At 33.7% G+C, this 17,791-nt stretch overlaps 3 protein-coding genes and 1 long non-coding RNA gene across 4 annotated transcripts; 1 reads left to right on the forward strand and 3 right to left on the reverse strand.

The window, feature by feature from the left end:
• Positions 1–949: 949 nt before the first annotated feature.
• On the reverse strand, positions 950–3,002 carry LOC146929924 (uncharacterized). Its single transcript, XM_085707436.1, has 4 exons — positions 2,522–3,002; positions 2,032–2,454; positions 1,837–1,970; positions 950–1,684 (listed from the first exon to the last, which is right to left on the reverse strand). The coding sequence occupies exons 1-4, from the start codon at positions 3,000–3,002 to the stop codon at positions 950–952; spliced, it is 1,773 nt and encodes a 590-aa protein (XP_085563562.1).
• Positions 3,003–5,833: 2,831 nt separating this feature from the next.
• Positions 5,834–10,855, reverse strand: LOC146929925 (uncharacterized). Its single transcript, XR_015006227.1, has 2 exons — positions 9,042–10,855; positions 5,834–8,654 (listed from the first exon to the last, which is right to left on the reverse strand). It is a non-coding gene; the product is annotated as an uncharacterized LOC146929925 (long non-coding RNA).
• Positions 10,856–11,413: 558 nt separating this feature from the next.
• Positions 11,414–12,411, forward strand: LOC146929926 (putative indole-3-pyruvate monooxygenase YUCCA11). Its single transcript, XM_085707437.1, has 3 exons — positions 11,414–11,602; positions 11,961–12,086; positions 12,187–12,411. The coding sequence occupies exons 1-3, from the start codon at positions 11,414–11,416 to the stop codon at positions 12,409–12,411; spliced, it is 540 nt and encodes a 179-aa protein (XP_085563563.1).
• A 139-nt stretch (positions 12,412–12,550) lies between these two features.
• Positions 12,551–16,978, reverse strand: LOC146929927 (uncharacterized). The gene is made up of 4 exons (XM_085701610.1): positions 16,835–16,978; positions 15,022–15,278; positions 13,761–14,215; positions 12,551–13,042 (listed from the first exon to the last, which is right to left on the reverse strand). The coding sequence occupies exons 1-4, from the start codon at positions 16,939–16,941 to the stop codon at positions 12,770–12,772; spliced, it is 1,092 nt and encodes a 363-aa protein (XP_085557736.1). The 5' UTR covers positions 16,942–16,978; the 3' UTR covers positions 12,551–12,769.
• Between the last annotated feature and the right edge of the window lie 813 nt (positions 16,979–17,791).

Raw genomic sequence — 17,791 nt, forward strand, 5'->3', positions numbered from 1 at the left:
AGACCTGGTTGTAATCTCTTGATCAAGATTCCCAATGATCAGATCCTTGGGATGATTCTTTTGAATTCTGATAGATGGTCCTTTGCTGGTTTGAGGATCATCAGCTTCAGTTTTAGTATCTTTATTACTTGGTGCAGTTTCTTCTTCCATACCAAGATCATCTTTCTGAAGATATGATGCTCCAACATCTTCCTCAACATCGGACCGGTTCTCATGAGAGTCATCAACAACAACATTGATCGACTCCATCATAACTTTTATTATGGAATTAAACACTCTGTAGGCTCTACTGTTTGTAGAATAACCAAGAAAGATTTCTTCATCACCCTTAGGATCCATCTTCCTTCTTTGTTCCCTGTCAGCTAATATATAGCATTTACTTCCAAAAACATGGAAATATTTAACAGTAGGTTTTCTTTCTTTCCACAATTCATAAAGAGTAAATGTTGTGCCAGATCTCAAGGTGACACAATTGTGAATGTAGCATGCAATATTCATGGCTTCCCCCTAAAAGTGATAGGGAAGTTTCTTTGCATGTAGCATTACTCTTGCTGATTCTTGTAGGTCATGTTCTTTCGTTCAACAACTCCGGTTGTTGAGGAGTTATAGGAGAGGAAAATTCATGACTAATTCCTTCTGAGGAGCAAAATTCAAAGAATTTGGCAATATCAAATTCCTTTCCATGATCACTTCTAATTTTAATGATACCTGTTCCTTTTTCTCTCTGAAGTCTATGACAAATATCCTTGAATTCCTCAAAGGTATCAGACTTTTCTTTAATGAAGTTTATCCATGTAAATCTTGAGTAGTCATCCACAACCACAAAAGCGTATCTCTTACCACCAAGGCTTTCTACCTGCATCGGACCCATCAAGTTCATATGAAGAAGTTCAAGAACTTTTGTCGTGGTCTGATGTTGCAACCTTGGGTGTGACATTGTGGTTTGCTTTCAAATTTGACATTCTCCATAGATCTTTCCTTCTTCTATCCGGAGTTTTGGTAATCCTCTGATAGCTTCTTCAGTCATGATCCTTTTCAAACCCCTAAGATTTAGATGACCAAGTTTCTGGTGCCATAGTTTGACTTCTTCATATTTAGACATTAAACATGTGGAAGATTTTTCAATTTCTTTGGGCAACAATAAGTAGCAGTTATCCTTTGACCTAGTTCCTTTCATGATAACTTCATTCTGCTCATTTTTGACCAGGCATTTTAATTTGGTGAAGTTAACTTTTAATCCTTGATCACATAGTTGACTAATGCTAATCAGATTGGCAGTCAATCCTTTTACTAGGAGAACATCATCAAGTTTAGGTAGGTCAGTACCGGCCAACTTACCAATTCCTAAGATTTCTCCTTTTGCTCCATCACCAAAAGTGACAAAACTAGTTGAATAGGATTGAATATCTTCCAAGTAGTTTTTGACACCAATCATATGTCTGGAACATCCACTATTAAAGTACCAGTCTTCTCTAGAGGAAGCTCTGAAAGATGTGTGTGCTATATGAGCAGTTTTAGTATTCTTGGCTATCCAAACTTTTCTAGTCACATGGTTACTTCTGGGATAATTCAGACCTTTTGGAAATCCATACAGTTGGTTACAGTAAGGTTTTATGTGACCATTTTTGTTGCAGTAATGACATTTCCAAAGAGGAAACTTGCCATTATTCTGAATTTTTCTGCCCTTTCCTAAATGTCGAGACATGTTGTCGAACATTGTGACATCACATTTTGTTTTAGAGGGTACAAATTTAGTGACATGAGTCTTTCATTGCTTGTTTAGATTCTTGTAATTGAACATTATTCCTCGGACATTTCCAGCGTTTTTTTTCCAACAAGCAGTATCTCATCAAGAGTTTCAGACCCACCATTCAACATTCTAATGGTCTTTGTCAGGTCATCAAGCTTAGAAGATATAAGAGTTACCTCATTTTGAAGATCAGTATTGGTTGACAATAATTTTTCCTTCTCTTTTTTGCAATTGGGTGATGATTCTTTGATGCTTTTCTCCAGTCTTGATCATTTATTCACTTCTGATGTAGAGTTCCTTGTAGGAGTTAGCTAATTCTTTGTAGGAAACTCCTTCATTTTCACATTCCTCATTAGGTTCATATCTTCCTGTCAAAACTGTCACATGATTTGGATTTTCATGTTCTGGTTCAGCCAAATCATCATCAGACCATGTTACTGACAGACCTTTCTTTTGATTCTTGAAGTAGTTTGGACATTCGGATCTAACATGACCAAATCCCTCACATGCATGACACTGAGCACCTCTTCCTTGACTTGATTTATAATCAATTCTCTCCTTTCTTGGAGATTCACTATTGATGTCGGATGGAATGTTTCTGACATCAGTCCCACGCCTTCTATTTATTTTCTTGAGAATATTGTTAAACTTCCTCCTAATGAGTACTAAAGCTTCTGATACTTCTTCATCAGTTTCTAAGTTACCTTCAGTTTGGTCAACACATATTTGACAGAAAGGCAATGTCTTTCTTTCTCTCTTCAATGTGATCACTGATTGCCATTTCAAAAGTTTGAAGTGACCCAATGAGTTCTTCCACTTTCATATTCTTTATATCTTGGGCTTCTTCAATAGCAGTCACTTTCATATTGAACCTTTTAGTGAGAGACCTCAGGATCTTCTTTACCAACTTTTCTTCAGACATTTTTTCTTCCAGAACACCAGATGCGTTTGCAAGTTCAAGAATGTTCATGTGAAAATCACGAATAGATTCATCATCTCCCATTTTGAAATTCTCAAACTTGGTGGTGATTAGCTGTAGTTTTGACATTTTGACCTTTGAAGTTCCTTCATGCGTGGCTCTCAAGATGTCCCAAGAATTCTTGGCTATAATGCAGTTTCTTATTAGTCTGAATATGTGTTTGTCAACCCCATTGAATAAGGCATTCAAGGCTTTGGAGTTTCCAAGACCAAGATTGTAACATCCAGACTGACCCCACAAATCAACACGAGTCTTTCCAGCGTGCTTTGTCATCACTCGCACGCTTACCGGGAAACTTCCTGGTAGGTCACCCATCCCAAAATTGCTCCAAGTCAAGCATGTTTAACTATGGAGCTCTTATGGAATGAGCTACCGAAAAGAAGATGCATCTTGTTGATATAGGTAGTACCAAACAATTCTTATAAGCCTTCCTTCAACCATGTAGTCACATACCTACACGGCCTCAGGATCCATTTCATTCCGATGTAATTCGGTTCCTCTAGAAACTGTCGGGAGCCGCTCATTGTCTTGCCTTGTGCACCGGCGACCACTCCCCTGTCCTCGTCAGTTGTGGGTGTTACATTCCCACCGGCTTCCGCTTGGTTCGTCGCCGAACCACACCGTACTGGGAGAGGTCTTATGGAATGAACTACCAAAAAGAAGATGCATCTTGTTGATATAGGTAGTAACAAACAATTCTTATAAGCCTTCCTTCAACCATGTAGTCTCATACCTACACGGCCTCAGGATCCCTCTCATTCCGATGTAATTCGGTTCCTCTAGAAACTGTCGGGAGCCGCTCATTGTCTTGCCTTATGCACCGGCGACCACTCCCCTGTCCTCGTCAGCTGTGGGTGTTACAAAGATCATCTTCTTCTTTTGACCAATCTTCTTCAGGTTTCAGCTCAGTCGTATCCTTAACCATCTTTATCCTTAGTTAAAGGATGATCTCGACCTGTTAGAACAGCTTTCCACGTTTTGTTATCAATAGACTTAAGGAGAGATAGCATGCATACTTTCCAGTAATCATAGTTGGACCCATCCAAAACAGGTGGTATGTTAACTTGTCCTTCTTTTTCCATAGTGCCAGAAAATATTTTGCCCTGGAGCTTACCCAGAAACAAAACAGGTGCCTGCTCTGATACCAATTGAAATTCCAGCACGCAGTAAAGATGTCATGTACGATGTCCAAACAGATGTCAAGAACGATGTCAGGACTTCGTAATAACACTGTCAACAAACAATAAAAGATGTACAAGAAGTAAAAGACACATGGTGTTTGTTAACCCAGTTTGGTGCAACTTCACCTACATCTGGGGGCTACCAAGCCAGGAAGGAATTCACTATAGTAGTATCAATTCAAAGCATACATAAAAGCCCTTGGTCTACTAGCTTCTCACTTAATCATTACTTGTACAATTTCTACCCAAGACTCGCCTAGTCCTAGATATGAGATCCCCTACTCACTTCCTCTTAATCACAACCCAGTGATCGTCATATTAATAAAGGATAATGGAGATACACTCCATGAAATACATAATTCACTCTTGCTTCAAAGCTTATGAGTGATTAAAAAATACAACTCAAAGACAGTCCAGCTCTAGTATCAATATGACACTCGAGTGGCTCACAAATCACAAAGACTAAAACCTTATACGACTCCTTTGTAAACTGCGGCTTCAGTACCTAATTAGGTCTTCTGTCTTTGTTTATATAGCATGTTTGCTGAATGGGCTTGTTGCACAAATCCGGCTAAAGATCAGCTGAATCACGATATTTTAGCACAAATATTCTAAAGCAGATCAGATGTTTCCTTAAATGTTGCAACAACATTCTTAAGGACTAAGATAAGTATAAACCGTCTTTCACTGCTTCTAGAAGCACGCTTTCTTGGTCAACTCTTCACGTGAAACAAATCTATAGATAGTATATGACGATCTTCACATTTAAAACGAATCTCCAAGTAAGCGGAACAAGGCACGTTATAATGTCGTACCAACATGTTAAGACATCGTGTCTGACATCATGCTAGAACTAATGTTTTAACAAAATGCAGTCAATACATGTCTAAAAACCTAACACAAATTTCAAGACAGATTCAGAGCACGCATATGTGAATTTCTTAGTGTTGTTATAACAACAAGCATTTCATTGTTTCAGTCGAAAAATGTAATTTCTATACCCTGATTTATCCTTGTTGTATTTAGGGACAACGAAACCTCAATAAGTAATTTCTTCAGTAGACATAGCAATAGAAAACATCTTAAAATTGTTGTTTTTGAATTTCCAAACGATTGTATTTTGGTTTTCCAAATCCTATTTTGAAAGAGAATGTATATCGGAGTTGTTACTAGGTTGAGTCATGATCAGATCGCTCTCTTTAAGACGTTTCGTGGCACTGCCCAAGATTGTGCAAGGCAGACTACCAACCACGCCACCTTCAGGATAAAACAAGCTCAGCTACAATTGTGCGGTTAGCTACTGCACTGTAGAAAACCGTTCGAGAATTACACCTTCAATATGGTATTAAGACCACTCTTTTAATACTAAAACCAATAAGGTACTCTAACCACTCTATTATGGTGTTGAGACCACTCAAATATGATGTTTCCACCATTCTAATTTTTAACATCTCCAAATACCAATATGGTATTTCAACCACTCAAATATGATGCTACGACCATTCTAACATCTAACTTCTCCATGAATTGAAGAAGAGTATATCACTACACCATTTATCCTTTATAACAACAATCGAAAAATGTTGCCAGAACTATGAAAAGCGTTGCCTAAAGGTATAGGGGACGTTTTCCAGGGGTCTCCTATACGAGCGTCGCCTATAGTCTATGGGGACGTTTTTTCATGATCTTTGGGCACACTTTTTCAAAACGTCGCCTAAGCCCTAAGAATAAGGGACGATTTTTTGGGGATTCTGAGGGGACGTTTTTAAATGTTCCCATAGGTTGCTTCAATTAATAAATGTTGCCTTAAATGTGAATCTTTAAGAAAACCTAAAAACGTCCCCATAGCTTACAGGCAACATTTTTAGAGTGTCCTCGTAAAATTTTAGAATTTTCCAATTATTTTAGAAATGTAACTATAGCTTAAAGGCAATATTAAAATTGTCAATTATAACTCAAAAAAGATCGAATTTAGCAATACAACCTCAAAAATGTAATATAATAATCCTAGCAATCAAAATGTCAAACATTACTTGATAAGTTTAATGTTTCGAAGTATAAGCCTAGCAAAATAACAAAACTATAGTTCAGACAAGTTTAGTGGTTTAACTACAATCCAAAATGTGGTTTAACTACAATCCAAAATAAAACACCATCCAACTTGATCATTCAAGTTTATCTTGTAATTCATCACCCAAATCGTCCACTTCAAATTCATCACCGATGTCATCCTCTTGAAATTCATCATCTAGGTCATCCTCTTGAAATTCATCATCTATATCATCCTCCTGAAATTCATCACTTAAGTTGTCCTCAAGAAATTCGTCCTCAAGAAATTCATCATCTACGTCTTCCTCTTGAAATTCCTCATCTATGTCATCCTGTACAACATCTTCATTGATAACTTATTGCATAAGAACAACAAAATACATAAACCATAGATATTGTTGGTTCAAAGGACAATCAAAGACATCAACAAGTGTTGTACCTCGCACAAATAAAAACCAAAACAAGTAAAACACAGTCAACATAGCCGCAAATAGGAAACTTGTTTTACACATTTCCCTTCCTTGTTCTATCATTACAAGCTCATTTTTAAGTTTCTGCAACTTATGCCATGTTATGCAACAGAGAAACAAATACAAAATGCAGAAAAATAAATCGCAAGTTTGCACAAACACCACAAATTGCATAAACAAAATTTATGCATAAAATTCTGCAACACAATCAAAATCCGACTTTGGACACGCATCTTAAACAATTCAGCCAAACAACATAATCATAAGTTCGCACAACTCTAATTAAGACCCAACATACACAAGTTAACAATTTCAAACACTTGCCTACATTCCAAGTGATGTCATTACTAACAAATACCACATACCCTAACATTATACAGTAATTTATATTGCCATTTTTGTATCAAGAGGATCGTTTAATAAAATACAGTTCAATACAACATGCAAACTTCAGCTTATATGCATAATATGATTGACTAAGCATACACTTAAGGTCCAAGATAACAAGGAATCAAAAACCAGAACCAGACCACAAACTAAAAGGGAACATGCCGATGTGGGTAAAAAAATGACTACCAAAGCCACAACAACACAGAAAAATACACAACACCCACATGAGGAAATATTTTGTGGAATAAAAGGACCGTTCTCAACCAATAATAAAAGATGCAATTAAGAAGTAGAATTTCGTACCGCCTTGTGTTTCTCAGCAAAGGGTAAGTCAATCACTATGAATATGAGAGGCCTGCACGGTAACCAATGCCCAAGTCAAAGTTGCAGAATTTTTTCAGTACAAAGATCTTGCTTTATAACTTCATCCACCTTCATAGAACAAATGTGAAATGTAGATAAAAGTACGAAGATCTTGCTCTATAACTCCATCCACCTTCATAGAACAAATGTGAGATGTAGATAAAAATGCAGATTAATCTATTCCACAATATACATGGTTAATTAGTCTCTTGTTGAGTATTCTTGATGAGATGTAGGTGTACTTAAACATAAAATGCAACATTACAATTGCTTTTAACTTTTTTTTCTCTATTAAAGAGTGAGATTAAGCATTAGATACATCCGAAAAATTAATAAATAAAAAATTATTTATTAATTTCAGAGACTTAAAATACATTAAAATTATTCAAAAGAAACGCACAGACCACATAAGAATTGAAATTATCAAAACTTATTAGTTACTATTATTGTTAAGCCAATGTGAAGTGGCTAATGGCTGAAATGCTCTCAAACGATTCCAAAAAAGTTTTAGCCATTCAAAAGAAGAGTAAAAATAAATCCTCAATATTAGTGCATATATAATAAACACTTCTACTTTTTTATTTTTCAAATGATCATAAAATCTTGTATGTAGGATAAAACAAAGAACTTATGCATGACTTTATATAAAGTGTGTGTGTGTGTTATATAAAACATGTCTAACTAAAATCTGAATTTGAGATAACATATGCCTACTAATGTTTTGTTCTATGAGAGCTATATGTAGCACTGACACTCAAATTTAAGTCGTGACTGGTTTCAACACCAACGTCAACACATGGCAATCACATTATTTTTGTAAATTATTAACGGTGCTTATGTGTCTGTGTCAATTTCGTGTTCATAGTTTGACGGTGTATATGATGCAGAGTAATACAACATATATGAATATAGAAGCGATAAAAAAGTGATTATATCAAATCCATGGAAATCAGCAACTAACTACCACTTCCTCCGGTCACATTTATACACAAATTTTATTTTTTTATATTCATTAAATAATTGATGTATATAATATGGTCCAGATACATCAGTTGTTTAATGAATCTAAAAAAGCAAAATTTGCTTATAAATGGGACCGAAAGGAGTATTTTCTAACTAATAATATGTCTAATATTGTAGAAATTAAAAACACAGTCTACAATAGCCAAGAAAATTGAAGAATAAAATGCTTACCTTATAAAAGAGTGATGAAATAATCAAGATAACCATGCACCAACATAAAGAATTTTATGGAAAAAAAAATACAAATTCAATAAAAGATTATGATACTTTTGATTATAGTCCTAATAGTGTAAAGTAAATCCAACGTTGAAGAAAAAGTAACCAAAATCTTGATGCTATGTTCTAACCTAATTAGCTGAACATCATCTTCCATAAGCTCTACAATTTAGAATTGAATCATTTAAATACACTTCCAGTAGTCAGAAGCTCATCAATCAAAAATTGTACCTCTGAATGTGAAATAAGAATATCATTAGCGTTTCAATAACACAAAATCAATAAAATTCAATTGCAATTTCTGATTAATATCCATTCTGATACACTATTAAAAGCACTAAACACAAATTGAAACAATTAGAGTCAGATTTCATTGTGTACAATTATCAAACACTTCATATGCAACACAATAACAGAGTCAAATTAAGCACACAATTGCAAAATGGATACAGATTTTTCTGAGTCAAACTATCAAACACTTTATATGCAACATTATAACACCATTGACAAGCATATGTGAAGATGAATCAAATTAGCAAGATTATGAATAAAACAGAAGTAGAACTAAAATTTGAAAACTGATAAGTCAAACCTCGATTTGGACCTTGAGTAGTGCATACCTCCTTCACGACACGATGTGGTTGAAGATAGACGACGTCGATTTGAAGATTGAAATTGTAACAGAAGAAGGACAATGAAATCTCTGTTGGATGGAGATGGTGATTTCCGCTTGTCTTTGTGAGAATGTGAGGAGAGGATTGCAAAGCTCAATTCACAAAACGAAAATTTGTATATGGGAGAGGATTGGTCGACGAAGAACAACGATAAAGCAGAGCATCAAAGAATAAGCAGATCGAGAACATCGTGACGAGTATGGAACTATTAGTTCCATACTCTTATAGTTCCACACACACAACCTTACTCCAGAGTCAAACCAAAGGAACTATTAGAAAAATTATCTGATTTTGAAGATCTCAAATAGAACAAATAAGAGCATATTCCAAATCAATTGCCGTCCTTTTCATCAATGGATCCCATGAACTAAGGACCAGAACCAAAAAAATAGATGGATGGACAGAGTCATCATAACACCAAACCAGTTCAAAACTGTACCAGATTCTATACGATAAAAAAACGAGAATTATAACTTACATATTGTACGGCGGAGTGACGAGGATGAACAACAAGAGCGATTTCTGGAAAGGGTCACATGATTTCTGGAAAAATGTTTGATTTAGGTTTAAATTGAAAGAGGGTCTGAATGAACGGCGGAGTGAAGGGAACGACGGACTTGGATTAGGTTTGTGAGAATGAATTTGGGAAAGTTACGTGAGAATGAATTTGGGAAAGTTAGGTTGTATTTCTAAAGATAAGGTACTCTTATATTATTATTATTTATAATGTTTTTTGTCTAAAAAAATTATTATTATGTTATTTTTTTATTTTACAAAATAAAGATATATTATTATTATACAAATAAAGATACTCTTATATTATAGTATATTATATTATATTATTATTATGTTTTTTGTCAAAAAAAAGAGTAAATCACCGAATTGGTCCCTGTCTTTGTACTAAATTTTCAAATTGGTCCTTGACTTTATTAATAACTCAAAATAGTCATTGTCTTTGTCAAACGTTTCACAGATTGACCACCGACTCTATTAATTGTTTTGTATTTTAAGTCATTAACGTACCAAATAAGATCAAAAATGCATTATGTCACTAACCACTAAATAATATGCACAAGACATTGAGCCATTAACACTAAAAATACAAACTAATAGAGTCATAGACCACTCTGAGAAACGTTTGATAAAAACAGGAACCATTTTTGGTAATTAATAGAGTCATGGACTAATTTGAGAATTTGGTACAAAGACAGGGACCAAATTGATAGTTTACTAAAAAAATTATAATTATGTTCTTTTTAATTTTTTTACATAATAATTAAAATATATTATTATTATTATTATTATTACTACTATATATGTGATACAAAAGAAAAAGCTATATACTCCTTAAAAAAAAAACTATATTATTCTTTTACGTGATGTGTTATAGCTATATTTTGTTTTTATTTTTTTATTTTTTTAAGAATGATTGGAGGGAAAATTTGTATTTTGGTGAACAAGTTTAGAGGGAAGTTTGCCACCAAAAATTTGATGTTGTTGAAATTTTTATGAAATAATAGAGTAACGCTCCAAAAATGTCCCCAAAAATATTTAAGGGGACAATTAATGATTGTCACCAAAGAAATAATAGAGTGATGCTCCAAAAACGTCCCCAGAAGTAATTAAGGGGACGATTTCCAGGGGTTGCGAATTTATTTCTAGCGACAATCAAAAAACGTTGCCTTAGGCACTTTTAGGGGACAATTTTTGCACGTCCCCTAAAAAAGTGTTGCCAGAGACAACAAATGGTGTAGTGTATATGTTTAAGATCATTCTTATTATACCGAAAAAGGGACTATGATCTTAAAATAGTATTTATTCTTAAGGGACATGAATTATCTAAGGGACTATGCTCTTAAGATCATTCTTGATTCCGAAGGGACAATATACCGAAAAGGGACTATACGGTCTTAAGAACACTCTTAATTCCGAAAGGACAGAAGAAGAAAAAAAGAGGAGGAGAAGAATAGCTTGTTAACACAAGCTGGAGGGAGAAGAGAGAAAGAGTTCTCGACAACTCAGTATAACTCTTTGGTGTGTGGAATGTACTATATGAATTCTCTATTTATAGAGAAAATTCAACAAGTAATACACATATTAGATCTAGTACAAATATATCTCAATTGAGTACCAAAATATATTATATTGAGTACAAAAATATATTATTCAATTCATAAATATATTATTGAGTATCAAAATATATTTCAGATCATGTACTAAAATATATTAGATTGCCTACCAAAATATTTCATATTGTGTTCCAAAATATCTGAGGACAAAGAAAACATTTTCTAATAATGATTAAATTAATTTTTGTCATGGCTATTAAACACCTTCTTCGTAGAGATTGGGTGGTTAGTTTACGACATACTTTGCGTGAGGGTAACGCTGCAGCTGATTTTCTAGCTAAAAAGGGTGCTCTTAGTGGTAGTAGCTTTGTTATTTTGAATGAAGCCCCTCCTGATATGACCTCTATCCTCTTAGCAGATGCCATGGGTGTTGAGTTTGTTCGACCCTAGTATGGGTCCTTTTTAGTTTTTTTTTTTCCTTCCCTTTTGTTACCAAAAAAAAATTAATTTTTGTCAAAAAATGATGATTAAATTAATTATTTAATTTATCATTTCCAAATAATAAAATATATTTCAATATATATTTTTTCTTCTAGTGCTTACTTTGTTCACACAATTATGCACCACATTAGAGGTACATCCCCGATATATAAACACTATTAATATACGTGATCATCCCATCTGAGACTTCCACTTTTTTCAATTCACAGCATATATACATATAATATTATTGCATTATATATGCAGAGCCAATGCCAATTTATATACGGAATCATGGTTTTTATCATGTACTCAGGTATATCCGACGATTTCACGCATCAAAACGCGCAAGATCGTTGAGTTTGTAGATGGAAAAAGTGGACAATTTGACGTTATAGTCTTTGCTAGTGGATATAGAAGCAATGTGCTGGAGTGGCTTAAGGTGCATTATTGATTATATACATTATCATGTAATGGCACCAAAATGTAGTTTTGGCACTATAATTATTTATAGTTCTGTTTATGTTTCAAATATAATGCAGGATTACAAGGAGTTGTTCAATGAGAATGGAATGCCAAAAGGTTGTTATCCAAATCACTGGAAAGGAGAAAATGGAATATACTGTGCATTCTCAACAAGAGCATTACAAGGCATTGTTTATAGTTCACAGAAAATAGCAAATGATATTAGTGTCACTATTGATGCAAAGAAGCTGCTTGCTGAAGCTGCTGAAATCAATGCTCAAATCAAGTTATTAGATGAATGAGTTTTTATATTGAAGACAATAAAAAGTGTCAAAACTATGTAATACAAATAGAGTCATGTTATTGGAACACAATTTGATGGCATCTTAGTTGACATCACACCAAATACAAGGTAGGGTTGTGTGTGCACGGAAACCAAGGTAAGCGAAACTATTGTTATGAAAATCCAAATATGTCAAAACTAGAATAATGCATCATTCATTAACATGATCCACATCCAGCTTTTGACTCTTGCACAATTACATCTAAAGAAACACCATTTCTCAGCAGCATAAAAAGTTACATGTTCAAATAAATTACATATTACACAAACTATGAAACAAATTTATTTATACACACCAAACATTTAATAATATCAATTCAAGTTTCTACAATACGAGGGCTGAGCCCCATTTGTTTTCTTGTTCTACCAACAAACAAATCTCCAGACTTGATGTAGCCAGGAATTCTTCCACTTATCGTTAGGAATGGCAACTGTGCGACTGCATCATACCTCCCAAGTGAAACTATTGCCAATACCGAATGTGGTTTGTATGTTTCCCTCCAACATTCTTTACCTCCCTCAATCATCATCCGCAAGTTCTTCACAACCACTTCTGCCTGCTTCTGTGCCAAAAACCCTTGCTTGATTTCCTGTTGTATTGAAGTCCATTAAGAAATAAACCACCAGGAAGCTTGTAAAGAGATTAAAATGCAATAGGTTTATAGCGGAGAGTCAAAGTTTAGATAGGACAAAATTAAAGAGAGTTTTATGTGTACATAAGCACCTCGAGGAATGCAAACACTAAAATCAGTAGGAAATTTTATGTCACAGTGTTTCATGAGCTTGCTATATTTTGTTTAAAAAAGTCAACTATTCCTGTAGTACCAACCAGTACATATTGTACCTCTCATTCATTTTACATTAATATCTTCATCATTGGTGAGTAGAACTCAACTCTAGTCAATATTTAGATAATAAAGCATGGTCTCAGTTTAGTTCAATGAGGAACACACATAATTGGAGCATCACAAGACTAAGGGCCTATTTAGATTGACGTATTTGAGCTTATCTACTGACATAAACACTTGTGAGACTGTTTGGGAGAGCTTACAGCTTATTTCCATAAGCTCTCCAAGATAGCTTATGAAAACAGTTTGAAACTTGTATAAAAACAGTTTGACTATATTTTTCCTTTTGTTATATAAAAAATTATACATTTTGTACTCATACGAATTGTTTTTTTGCTATAAGCGCTTAATTAAGTTGTTTATCCAAACATGACCTGAGCAACCTATTGAGTTGAGTGTGCTATGAAAGGGAGTGGTTACGTATACAAAGAGTGGTCAAAGAAAAAACAGAAGCACTTACCGGAATGTTTGTAATATCTCCAACTGCAAAAATGTTGTTCCGACCCCTGACTCTCAAGTTTTCATCTACCTTGATCATCCCCTGAACATCCAAGTCATTTTTCAACACAGTTTCTTTAAGCCATGACGAACCAAATGGTTTTCCCGTGCACAAGAAATGACAATCTGCTTCAATGGTATCCCCTCCTGAAGTTCGATAGATTTTGTTGTGTCCATCTGTGTCACTGTTTAAGTCGACTGCTTGGTTTAGTTTCACCTCAACATTCTTAGATTTCAACCATTTTAGAGTCTTATCAGCAGCTTTTGAGCCTATGAATTCCAACAGCCTTGGTCCTTTGTGCACCAGTGTAACCTTCTTATCCGGAAAATCAACAGCTATCTCTCCAGCAAGTTCTACACCAGTAGGACCTCCTCCAACAATCAGAATGGAACGAGCAGATTTTATCTTTTCATTTTCTGCAGAGAAAATGAACTTCATAAATCAAGTGCTGACAGTAACAATTTATTACATTGCCATAAAATGAATCTATTCCATAAAATCATTCACAATACACTATACTAAATTGAACAATGTCAGTATATGATATGATTGAATCAAAAACAACAATACAAATTAGTCTCAGTTATTTTGGGTTCTAATATTTCTTCCATGGTGATACAAGAAGTCGGTGGTCCTATTATTTAACGAATACTATACGTTGATTCATTTCATACCATGTAAGGAAGGCCTTGCAGTGAACTTTAAAGATTAGCCTACATGAGTTCAAAGGAAGAAACTCAAGTATTGTTTGGTTGAAAGTCTTTTAAACTCGTGATGGAAGTGCAGTCAAATAGCAGATATAGCAGCACTATAGCACTATAGCGTAGCAGAACTTCAACAAACCTCTATTGTTCCGCATTACATGGTGTAGTACAAAGTGATGTAAAATGGAGCCTATAGCCGTGTTGTGGCATTGTAGTGCAGCGGAACTTGGACAAACCACTGTTTTTTTACTATCCGTGATTGACAACACTGGATGAAAGGCAAGCTACTAGTTGGAGCTTCAATGTAAATGTATGGTGGGAGTAAAATAACCGTCAAAACAAACATATGTTCAGTCTACTATCCTCAAAGATTGGCTAAGCAATTATAATATCATAAACACTGAAAGGCGATCATTATGGTATTGTAGGCTCAATCAACTGTCTACATATTTTGCGTCAATTCAAATTCAAAACATTTTTGTCATCTTACTAGATAAAAAATACAAGTTCAAGTTTACCTTTTTTATATTGATGAATTCTTTCACTCCTAATTTTGGGTACAGGGTCTGCATGGCCAGTGGCAATAACAAGATAGTCATATGCAATCTTTTGGCCGTCTGCAGTCAATACTTCGGTTTCCGTCACATTAACAGCACTGGATGTAACAAGGTCACCTTTTGTGAAGTACTCTCTATGGTTTATCAATGTCCTTTCTGCAAAGGATGGTTCCACCATTGACCTCAAACTTGCCCATGTAATCTCAAAATATTCCTTCCTGGATTCAATTGAATTCAATTAGGAAAAGCACAGAAAGACAATTACAATTCGACAGCCATATGCATGGAAAACTAACTATATTGCACAACACTTCAGATTGAAGACATTTTTGAATGTCCGACACGTGTTGGTGTCTGACCCTAACACTTGTGATTACATACCATGACTTTAATTTTCTGAAAATTTAGGCTCTATTTGTATAACCATAATAAAAAGGTTAAAACATAAACACGTATCATATAAGCGCTTATGTATAAGCTATTTCTTTAACAAAAATGGATAAAAAAAAGTCAACTGATTTTCATGAGCTATAAGTTGTTTTCGTAAGCTATCAAACATAGCTTATGAAAATGGACATGTCATAAGTTGCTTCCATAACATCTTCCAAACAGTTTCAAGGATCTATTTGGATTGGCTTATTTTAAGTTTAACTACTGACATAAGTATTGTGAGACTGTTTGGGAGAATTTATGAAAAACAACTTATGACATTGTTCATAAGCAGTTTTTAGCTTATCTTCATAAGTTCTGCAAGATAGCTTATAAGAACAACATTTAGAATATACAAAAACAATTTAACTTTATTTTATCTTTTGCTGTAAAAACAACTAATACATAAACACTTATCACGACAAGCGCTTGTGCTATAAGCTACAAGTAAATTGTTTATCCAAACAGGGTCCAAATGTTTATGTTAATAGATAAGCTCCAATAACTCAATCCAAAAAGACCTACTGGTGTCGGTGTTGTGCCTGTGTCTGTGCATCATAGAAAGCTATACTACAATGAATCAATCAATTGTGTATTCTGAACAGCATCACTTCAATAATCAACAAAATAACAAGTGATAAAACACTTCCATTTCCAAAAAAAACACACTTTTCAACCTCAAAATTGAAACTTGAAAACTTGATAAATTCTAAAAAGCGATCATGATACCAAGAATGCAGAAGGGTAAACAAAATTCCAATTAGACATGAAAGGTTCTCTTGCTATGGGTTTAACTTTAATTTATCAACGACGTGCACAGAAAGCTATACTACAATCAATAAATCAATCATCATAGCATTGTTCTGTACAAAACCACTTCAATAATAACCAATACAATAACAAGGGTCTGTTTGGATAAACAATTTAAGCCCTTATAAGTATTTATCACATAAGTACTTATTTTTAATGGGCCAGTAGACAATCACCACCTGAAACTCACACACACAATTAGGAGGTCCCGGATTAAGTAGTCCAACCAAACAATATAGGCTTTTGTCAGTTGAGCTAGGCTTTACAAACAAGTCAAACCGTTTACAAATAAGCTAAAAAGTCATGTTATAAGTTGTTTTCATAAGCTTTCACAAACAGTCTCACAAGTCCAAAGTACTTATAAGTTCAAATAAACTAATACAAACAAGCCTTAATGCATAAAAACACTTTTCATACTCAAAATTGAAACTTTCAAAACTGGGAAATTCTAAAAAGCAATTAAGATTCCAAAAACACAAAAGGGTATATCAAAATTGAAATTACAAGAATAAATTAAAGAAGAAAGAATAATTACGGATCAATGAGGATGACATGAGCATGAAATTGAAGAGATTTAGCGACGATAGAACCAGCAATACCACCACCTATTATAACAACTCGTTCTTCATTTAGTTTTCTCATTTCCTTTCTTACTGCACAAAATGCTTTGTTTTGTTTTATGCTATGAATATGATGTTACTAAAGGGTTTTCTTTTAAGTTAAGATAACTCTCTTTGATGCTTTGCTTGTTTGGTTAGGTTTTGACAAACAAAAGATAAATTGGGTAAAAGATTGTTTTTTTAATGTTTTATCTTAACTGTAATTCTGAGTAATTCAACTAATTTATCTGGATCTATGCATAATCTTAACTGTAATTCTCAGTAATTCAACTAATTTATCTGGATTCTTTCAACAAAAAAAAAAAAAAAAACTAATTTATCAGGATCTATGCATATAAAGAAACTGCATGGATTGTATATTTACCTTTTCAATTTTTGTTTTCATTTAAAATATTTTATTTAATATTTTATCTCCTTTATAATATTACTTAGATTAGATTAGATTATTAATTAAAAAAATAGTTAAATTGCATATATGAACAATCTCATTACAATAGGAACAATATTATAGGATTTTAGTTTAGAATTTTTTTTTTGGTGTCCGGGGTTCGAACCTCAGACTCTGTCATATATTATGCAATGTCCCATCAACTAAACTAAGTTCACAAGGACGATTTTATTTTAGATTATTTATTATATTTCAATTATATTTTTAAACAAATTTTTATATAATAATGTTATATTGTTCATACCGTTGAAATTGATAAAATTTTATATTATATTTATTATATTATTTAAGTAATTTAAAAAGATAATCATGTTGTTACAATTTGAAATTTGAAACATCTACATGTATAATTTTAATCAAAATCTAACTAATTTCATTAAAAAAATTGTTAATAATTTACAGACGTTCATGCTATATAAATAGC

Source organism: Medicago sativa, chromosome 4 (assembly GCF_051527215.1).
Source record: "Medicago sativa cultivar Bolivia chromosome 4, Bolivia_mono, whole genome shotgun sequence".
Classification (NCBI taxonomy): Eukaryota; Viridiplantae; Streptophyta; class Magnoliopsida; order Fabales; family Fabaceae; genus Medicago; species Medicago sativa.

Bases quoted from the DNA above. Each gene is read 5' to 3' on its own strand.
- LOC146929924 (XM_085707436.1), bottom strand. From the start codon at position 3,002: ATGACAAAGCACGCTGGAAAGACTCGTGTTGATTTGTGGGGTCAGTCT. The intron at 2,455-2,521 runs GTGATCACATTG...ACCAAACTGAAG, and splicing joins AACTTTTGAAATGGCAATCA to GTAACTTAGAAACTGATGAA. The intron at 1,685-1,836 runs GTTGGAAAAAAA...CATTTAGGAAAG, and splicing joins CTCTTGATGAGATACTGCTT to GGCAGAAAAATTCAGAATAA.
- LOC146929926 (XM_085707437.1), top strand. From the start codon at position 11,414: ATGGCTATTAAACACCTTCTTCGTAGAGATTGGGTGGTTAGTTTACGA. The intron at 11,603-11,960 runs GTTCGACCCTAG...TCATGTACTCAG, and splicing joins ATGCCATGGGTGTTGAGTTT to GTATATCCGACGATTTCACG. The intron at 12,087-12,186 runs GTGCATTATTGA...AATATAATGCAG, and splicing joins ATGTGCTGGAGTGGCTTAAG to GATTACAAGGAGTTGTTCAA.
- LOC146929927 (XM_085701610.1), bottom strand. From the start codon at position 16,941: ATGAGAAAACTAAATGAAGAACGAGTTGTTATAATAGGTGGTGGTATT. The intron at 15,279-16,834 runs GTAATTATTCTT...AATTGAATCCAG, and splicing joins CATGTCATCCTCATTGATCC to GAAGGAATATTTTGAGATTA. The intron at 14,216-15,021 runs GTAAACTTGAAC...TTTTCTCTGCAG, and splicing joins AATTCATCAATATAAAAAAG to AAAATGAAAAGATAAAATCT.